Here is a 9,000-nt window from a genome sequence, read left to right as displayed (position 1 = left end):
TTGATGGAACACGAAAAGAAGAGATCTTTTTTACCGCAAGATGCCTCAAAAGTTTCATCTTCCAGATCTCCACAGGTAAATTAGACTGTCGGCCAAAAATCAAATTTTGCAGATTATAAAGCTCTGACACTGAACAATGAAGATCATCATGACAATTGAATTCATGGTATCGGAGATGTACTAATTTTGTTATCTCAAGAGGAAAATCTCGAAACGTATGATGAAGGATTGCTAACACTCTTAGAAGCTTGAAGCGCGCCAAGAAAGGTATTTGTTTAGAAGGGGGCGGTGCAAGTTTTATTCCATTGAATAAGTACAATGTTCGAGTGAGACTAGATGATGAATTCTAGCAATCTGCCTGAGAAATCCTTGAATGGGAACTGTAGCGACGAACATGAGGCTTACTAGCTGAATCAATGAATCTTTTGATGACATCATGTATCCTTGTAACCTCTAAAAACTTCTCTTTTTCAGCTTGTCTTAGAATCAAGTCGCACACCAGATCATGAATGCCACATGTTTTCAGCTCACCATTAAATCTCCTCTTTCCAACCATTATCAAGTTCCTACTAATAAGATCCTCCAAGCATTCTTTTCCCACTTGTTCCACGCTTTCGAGCCTTTCATGCCTCAGAAAACCTTCAGCAACCCATAATTGGATTAATCTCTCAGTTGCAACCTCAAAATCTTCCGGGAACGCTCCCATAAAAAGGAAACACGCTTTTAGGTGATCCAACAAGTAACTATAACTCATTGCAAGCACTCCAACACATTTATCTGTTTCACTAGCGACAATTTTACTAATAGTTTTGGCAACATCATCCCAACATTCTTATGTTCTAGAAATTTTGGAGAGATGCCCTGCAACCACAAGAAGAGCTAAAGGTAGTCCTCGGCACTTTTGTGCTACTTGCTTTCCAATATTCGCTACTTCAGGGAGACAAACATGTTGTGAACTAAACACCTTATCATGAAGTAACTTCCAACTATTATCTGAATTTACTAGGCTCATCTCATGAGGATTGCTATCAGGATCTGTGTGCTCAGCAACCTCTTTGTGTCTACTAGTCAAAATAATGCGACTCCCATTGTTATCACCTGGAAATACTCTTGTTATAAGATACCATATGTCTTTACTCCAAATATCATCCATGATCAGAAGATACCTCTGACACTTTAACTTTTTGTATATCATATCCATCAGCTGATCATCACTACTTTCTTTAATCTCATCTCTCACAGCCAATCGATAACTCTCATTTTCGACCTCATTTTCAGTTGAGAAATACAGGAAAGAATTTCGAGCCACAAATCTCTAGTTCGGTATTCTTGAGATATTGTTACCCAAACATGGATGTCAAAACGACTCCTGATTTCAGGATGATGGTATGCTTTCTTAGCGTAGTCGTCTTACCTATCCCTCCCATGCCCAAGATTGTTACACTTTCTTGACCAGAAGGTGGCCCTATCAGTCTTCGCATGATTTTCATCAAGTCATCTTCAAGACTCACGACAACGTTTTCAAGATTCAGATTTGCAACATCTCTAGATGATGACTGACCTAGCAAAGAATCCCTGGGCTGCAGATCCTCATTTGTTGCAAAGCTATTTCTCACCATCTTCCTCTTCACAATATCAATCTTTTCTACAAGGGGAGGCAAGTCGTCGCATAAAGGCTGGCATGGCAATCCAACTCTTGAACAGTGCTCCAGTTGATTATAATCATATATCTTTAGTTCAATCACATTCTCTACGTCGTTCACTGCAATTCTAATCTCTCTCTCAGACTCTTCGAACTTTCCACTTGCTTGCCTTCGCATGTAAATCTTCTCAAGAAAGTTTTTGAAATATCCAATACTATCAAGGAGAGATTCCACCATTTTTCTAGTATCACCAATTACCCAACGTGGCTTTTGCTGCATGAGTTGCTTCAAAGTTTGAACGAGAGAAACCACAGCTGCATAAGCCATTTCTCGCACCAACTATAGGACAAATGTTAGAAAGAAAAGAAAGAAGAATTTGAAAGGTAAAAGGAGGAACAACAGAAAAATTGCAGCTGTAAATTGCTACAAGAATTTTGAAGATGAAGAAGGAGAAGGCCAGAGAAGTTTCTGAATTTTCTTTTTTTTTCTCTTGCTATCTCATTTGAGATGGTTTTCTGTATATAAAGTGTGAGTATTACAAAACACAAAATAAGCAAAATATCTCACACTAAACTAAGTACATATGTGGCTCACTAACCACTACTCATTTTAACCCAAAAGACTAGTCTACTACAAAACTCAAAATATCTACTACCCTTGGAGTTTCTAGAGAAATCTTAATTTCCTAACACTCCTCCTTAAGATTTTTCATTGAAACTCCTTGCAACATTCTTTGAAACTCAAACTTCTTGTTGGGAAGAGCCTTGGTTAGAATATTAGCTTCTTGTTCTTCATTGCTGCAATGCAACAGTTTAACTTCACCATTCTTTTCTGCATCTCTTAAAGCATGAAATCTGATGTTGATATGCTTCGTTCTCCCATGCTGTACCGAATTTTTAGCCATTGAAATGGCTGATTTATTGTCCACATAGATCACCGTTGGTTCTGGTGGCAACAGATCCAATTCAAACAAGATCTTTCTCAACCAAATTCCTTGATTTGTAGCAGAATCTGCAATACTACATACGACTTCCGCTGAAGATTAAGCTACAATATCTTGCTTCTTTGTGCTCCAAGAAAAAATGCCAGAACCAAAAGAAAATGAGTAACCAGATGTGCTTTTTTAATCATCCAAACATCCACCCCAATCGCTATCAGAATAGCCAATAAGAACTCCATTCTCCACACTTCTATACCAAATTCCATAGTCAATTGTCCCTCTAATGTACCTTAGCACCCTTTTTGCAGCTCCAAAGTGTTTAGTGCTTGGACTTTGCATATATCGGGACAACAAACTAGCAGCGAACATTACGTCTGGCCTGGAAGCTGTAAGATACAATAGGCTTCCAATAAGACTTCTATAAATTTTTGGATCTGCCCTTTTTTCACCATCATCCTTCATCAACTTTTCATTCACAACAAGTGGAGTTGCAACAGGTTTGCACTTGTCAAGCTTAAACTTTTTTAATAGATTCAAAGCATACTTCTTTTGGGACAAGATTGAGCAATCTCTATTCCGAGGAAAAACTTCATCTCTCCTAAATCAGACATCTCAAAAGCTTTTAACATTTCATTTTTAACTTCTTGAACTGCAAGAGGATTTTCACCTGTGATCATCAAATCATCAACATAAACTGATATCACAATCAACTTCCCATCAGCTTGCTTTTTGAAGTACAAAGTAGGTTCATTTAGGCTTCTGTTGAAGCCTTGAGACAACAAATGAGTATCCAGCCTACTATACCAAGCTCTTGGAGCTTGTTTAAGACCATAGAGTGCCTTTTTAAGCTTATACACCTTGTCTTCTTCACCTGCAACTGTAAAACCTTCAGGTTGTTCAACATGAATGTCTTCTTCAAGCAATCCATTGAGAAATGCAGATTTGACATCCAAATGAAAGATTTTCCACTTGTATTGTGCTGCAAGAGCGACTAGAAATCTTACTATCTCATGCCTTGCAACAGGAGCAAACGTATCTCCAAAATCTACTCCAGGCTGCTGAGAATAGCCTTTAACTACAAGTCTAGCTTTATGCTTGAAAATGGAGCCATCTGCATTGAACTTTGTTCTATAAACCCATCTGACACCGATAACGTTCTTCTGTTTTAGCCTTTCAACCAACTCCCAAGTGTTATTTTTATTGATCATGGCAAGCTCCTCCTCCATTACAGAAATCCAAACTTCCTGACTTGCTGCTTCTTCATAGGAGGACGGTTCAATAAGAGCAAAATTGCATTGCTCATAAACTTCAGCTAGTGACCTGGTCTTCAAAACGGGAGAATCTGTAGTCAATTCAACATTTGAATTGTGTTTTGTTCCAGCAATAGGACTAAAGGTAGTATCACTCTTGTGCGGATTTGGAGTTGCAACTGAAGTACTCCCACCTTGATTCTTTACAACCATATCTAGATCCCAATCATAGTAGTTGGACTCGTCTACTACAAGATCTCTACTGACGAACACCTTCTTGCTACTAACATTGTACACTCTATACCCTTTGCAACCTGCTAAAAGCCCAATGGGTAATTCAAAATTTCGCCTTTGCTATCTAATTTGCCTCTTTTAGCATCAGGAACATATGCATAGCACACCGAGCCAAATACCTTCAAGTGTCTTGCAGACGGCTTTATACCCCTCCACGCTTCAAAAGGCGCCATGCCTTGGACTACTCTAGTTGGCAATCTATTTAGCAAATAGACTGCGGTATTGACTGCTTCGGCCCAAAAATATTTAGGCATCTTTTTTTCTACTAACATGCATCTTGCCATCTCCATCACCATTCTGTTCTTTCTCTCAGAAACCCCATTCTGTTCTAGAGTGTAGCTAATAGTGAACTGTTGATGAATGCCCAAATCTTTACAATACTTGCTGAACTGATATGACGTATATTCAGTTCCATTATCTGACCTGATATACTTCAACCTGCAGCCACTCTCCCTTTCTACCATAGCCTTGAATTCTTTGAAAATAGAAAACACTTGAGATTTGCTGCTAAGAAAGTAAACCCATGTCATTCTAGTTAGATCATCCACAAAGAGAATAAAGTATTTGTTTCCACTCAAAGAAGTCGTCCTCATTGGTCCACATAAATCTGTATGAACCAACTCTAGCTTTTCCTTAGCCCTCCAAAGACTTCCTTTAGGAAAGGATCGTCTATGCATTTTACCGAATTGACATGACTCACAAACATCTCTGCACATGTCAATTTTGGGTACATCAAGCACCATACCCTTCAATTGCATATACACCAGTGAACCAAGGTTGTAATGACCAAACCTTTTGTGCCAAAGCCAAGTGTCATTCAATTCAACATTAAAAGAGCAAGTAGCAACAGAATAGCATGAAATTGAAAAGGCATTGTCAATCATGCTAATTTTAGCTACTTCACATCCTTTAGGATCATAAATGACACATTTTTTATTCTTGAAATTAAGAGAACAATTTTTATGAAGCAATTGAGCAACGCTCAACAAGTTTTGAGTCAAGCTTGGCACATAAAGAACATCTTTAATGATTTTCATACCTTCGTCAGTAGAAAATTTTACTGACCCTCTACCTTGAGCTTGCACCAATGCACCATTTCCAAGCCTCACTTTAGTTCTGTCAGTTCTATCCAAGGTAACAAACAGATTTTCATCAATCGCCATGTGCCTTGTGCACGCGCTGTCAACATACCAGTTACATCCATCAACATGTGATGTGTGCGAGGCAATGAAAACCTCCTCCTCTGATTTTTCAACTTGGTGATCATCCGCGAAATTTGCTCGTTGGGAAGATTGACCACTTTGATTTTGCTTTTGCCTGCAATTTCTCTCGATGTGCCCATACCTTTTACAATATCTACATTGAACTGGAGGCCTTTTTGGCTTCTGCCAACAATTCTTCTCTAAGTGGTTTGTCTTCTTACAAATACCACAAGGTGGAAATTTTCCTTTTCTTGACGAATCACCTTGGTTTTCACCAGATTTTACCTCTCTAGAGTTATCTAAGGAGGCTTTTCTGGCTTCCTTCCGCTGCTTGAATTTATGCCTTACTTGAAAGGCATCTTCTACTATCCCTTCACTTCTCATAGTTACCCTTTGCTCTTGGACTTGCAATTTGGAGATCAATTCAGCTATTGTAAGAGTAGTCAAGTCACAAGACTCTTCAATAGCTGAGATTTTCGATTCAAACTTATCTGGAAGGCTAACCAAGATTTTTTCTACAACTTTCTGATCTGGGAAGTCTTCACCAAGTATCCGTATCTGGTTCACAATCTCCATTAGCTTGGAAGAGTATTCTTTCACACTATCTGAGTCCTTCATCTTCAAAAGCTCAAACTCCCTCTTCAAAGTAAAAACCCTAACAGACTTTACTCTAAAAACCCTAACAGACTTTACTCTGTTATTGCCTTCAAACTCCTCCTTTAACTTATCCCAGGCCTCTTTAGCTGTTTCACAAGCCATAATTCTTGTAAACATCACTTCTGTAAGACTTGAATGTATGCAAGTGAGAGCTCTTGGAGATCTAGTCACCAACTCATCATACTTTTTAATTTCATTGAGAGTTGCATTAACTCTCAAAGGTTGGACAGCAGGTTCTCCTCTCTCAACAACTTCCCATAAATTGAGAGCCTTTAGATAAGCCTTCATCTTGATGGCCCAAATGTGATAATTCTCGCCGGTAAAAATCGGAGGACCCGTTGTTGGCTGATTTTCAGGTGCCATGAGTTTACCCAGCAAATAAATCCAAGAAAACCCAGGAATAAGATAAGCCAAGTAACAAGATTTGATTCAGATCCCTCAGTAAATAAGCTCGGATACCAAGTTAGAAAGAAAAGAAAGAAGAATTTGAAAGGTAAAAGGAGGAACAACAGAACAAGTGCAGATGTAAATTGCTACAAGAATTTTGAAGATGAAGAAGGAGAAGGCTAGAGAAGTTTCTGAATTTTCTTTTTTTTCTCTTGCTATCTCATTTGAGATGGTTTTCTGTATATAAAGTGTGAGTATTACAAAACACAAAATAAGCAAAATATCTCACACTAAACTAAGTTCATATGTGGCTCACTAACCACCACTCATTTTAACCCAAAAGACTTGTCTACTACAAAACTCAAAATATCTACTACTCTTGGATTTTCTAGAGAAATCTTAATTTACTAACAACAAAGGACTGCTTCACAAACTCAAGAACTTATCATTATGAAGTTTGATTGCAAACACCACAAACCCTTTTTTCTCTTTTTTGAAGCAAACACCACCACTTCTTTGATCAAACACAAAGCAGTACTAATCCATCAATTGAGAGAGCAGGAAAAGCTGGTATATAAGAATTTTGGACCTCAAATCCCACCTAGCTTTTGTTAGAATCGCAGTTAAAGGCTTCTGCAGATTGACTCAAAGTAAGCCTCCTTGAAAATCAAAACAACCCTGCTGTTTCTTTTTCCTCTTTTATAAAAGAATGTTAGAAATTATAAATATGATCTAAAAAAACAAATAAGAATAGAAATTGAAAAGTGGAGTATGATCAGGGTAGCTATACTTCAGTTCGTGAAACTTGAAAGTGAAGTCTTATTTTAATGCAAAGAAAAATATTACTTAAAAATTAACAATGAATAAAAGGGAACATTTCTAGGAGACGATAATCCCTATTAAATCTTCAATATAATATTCTAATAGACAAGAGAGAAAGATATAACATTTCAATTTCAAAAATAATCATCTTTTCTTCATATTTCATAGTTTGTCAACAACTGATTTTCTTCGTAGAAGTTACAGGAGAAAAGGCACAGGACAGTCCAAACAAGTAGTTTTTTTCTATTAAAAAATGTTTAGGTTGTTGTCATCCTTTGGCTTCTTGTTCACAGGTGGTCGATCATAAATAAAATGGAAGGGTCTTAGAAACAGACAGATATCAATTTTACCTGTTTAAGTAGTTGTCTGGTCCCTAATCCCTATGTCCGTAAACTAGGAAAACAAAAGAAGATATAATATGCACAAGTAACCTCAACTTGTATATAGTTGAACACGTAAACACAAATGCTGACGTGACACATAAATTTTGGAGGTATCTAGATGGTCATTTTGTAAATTGGAGTGTTCAACTGACAAAATGGAAACAAGTTGAGGTCTTATACTTGTGCACACCCAAAGTTGGAGGACATACTTGCCAGCTAAGTTTGAGGGCATGTTTATGTATTATGCCTTTTTTTTATTCAAGTACTTGTAAGAGAACTAAATCAATTAGATTCTGTTATGAACAGGCCCTATATTGATTATACTATTTGGCTAGAAACTAAGGTATTTGGGCCAGTTGTTAAAATGAGGAAATACTATCATATTATGTGGGATCCAGATTGAGAAACGCTCTTAAATAGCAGGAGTCTAATAGTGGTCAGGCTATGATAGAACTTGGTATTTCTTTTCATTAGCTATTTTGTAATCGTAGTCTGGAACCTCCCTTTTCTTGTTTTCCATTTCTGTTCTGTGTTATACTTGTTTTCCCTAAAGATTAAGAAACATTCAGTTATAATTCCTCGTTGAATATCAGATCGTATCTTATCTTGATGAACAAACCAAACTCAGGTCAATAGAATGCAGTACACCACACAACACATAAAAATATTTAGCATTTAGCTCTGGTTTGGCAGTATAATCCACTAGAGGTTTAGGAGAATAATGTAGGAAGCACCTAAAATAATCCCCAGATGTGATTGTTAGGCAGTGTTGTGAATAACATTCAAGTGAATTGGTAAATGAACTTTCTGAAGGTTTTCGTAACATTGGAAAGAGGGAATATATAGGATTGTAATATCGCCCACATTCACTGAGCTTTCAATGAGATCAAGTACCTCAAGCTCAAAGCCAGTTTCAGGATAAGAAGACATATTGGTTCGGATTATTTTTTAGTCGTAAACTGGAAAGCTAAGATACCTCCATGAAATACAAAGAATGAATTCATGGACTATCTGATTGAAAGATGAGCACCAGTTGCAGTATATTTGGTTTCCTGAGCCGAGAAGTTCCTCCTGAAGACAAAACGAGCATGTAAATATTCTTCCAAATCTTCTTTGCCAGTAACGAATTCTTTACCCAACCAGCGAAAGCATATGCATCTGGAATATAGGTTTCAAATCAGCAGTTCCCGAGATCACCAATCAGCTTAAAAAAAATGTAAAACTTCCAGGAGTATCTGCAAGATGACTTGAGTTTTGCTTCAAGAAAAAAAAAACTCCTCGGAAACACAGTTATCGGCTGCACATTGTGAGGACTGTATTGGTAGCAAGTCCAGGGCTTCAAATATGCAGGTACTAAACAATGTTAGAATCTTATTAATTCTAATATGTGGCCCAATTAATGTAAAGCCCACAACTAATATT

The 9,000-nt window shown here is 37.4% G+C and overlaps 1 protein-coding gene across 1 annotated transcript; it reads right to left on the bottom strand.

Annotated features, from left to right (window-relative positions):
- Positions 1-832: 832 nt before the first annotated feature.
- LOC132039120 (putative late blight resistance protein homolog R1B-8) lies at positions 833-1,970 on the bottom strand. The gene is made up of 2 exons (XM_059429662.1): positions 1,443-1,970; positions 833-1,315 (listed from the first exon to the last, which is right to left on the bottom strand). The coding sequence occupies exons 1-2, from the start codon at positions 1,968-1,970 to the stop codon at positions 833-835; spliced, it is 1,011 nt and encodes a 336-aa protein (XP_059285645.1).
- Positions 1,971-9,000: the final 7,030 nt, after the last annotated feature.

The sequence above is a fragment of the Lycium ferocissimum genome, chromosome 12 (assembly GCF_029784015.1).
Source record: "Lycium ferocissimum isolate CSIRO_LF1 chromosome 12, AGI_CSIRO_Lferr_CH_V1, whole genome shotgun sequence".
In the NCBI taxonomy this organism is placed as follows: Eukaryota; Viridiplantae; Streptophyta; class Magnoliopsida; order Solanales; family Solanaceae; genus Lycium; species Lycium ferocissimum.
This window is presented reverse-complemented; position numbering and strand designations above follow the sequence as displayed.

What these genes read in the sequence shown, in the direction of transcription:
- LOC132039120 (XM_059429662.1), bottom strand. Translation starts at nt 1,970, where the DNA reads ATGGCTTATGCAGCTGTGGTTTCTCTCGTTCAAACTTTGAAGCAACTC. An exon ending in CACCTTCTGGTCAAGAAAGT is followed by an intron (nt 1,316 to 1,442) that starts GTAACAATCTTG and finishes ATACCGAACTAG; the next exon opens with AGATTTGTGGCTCGAAATTC.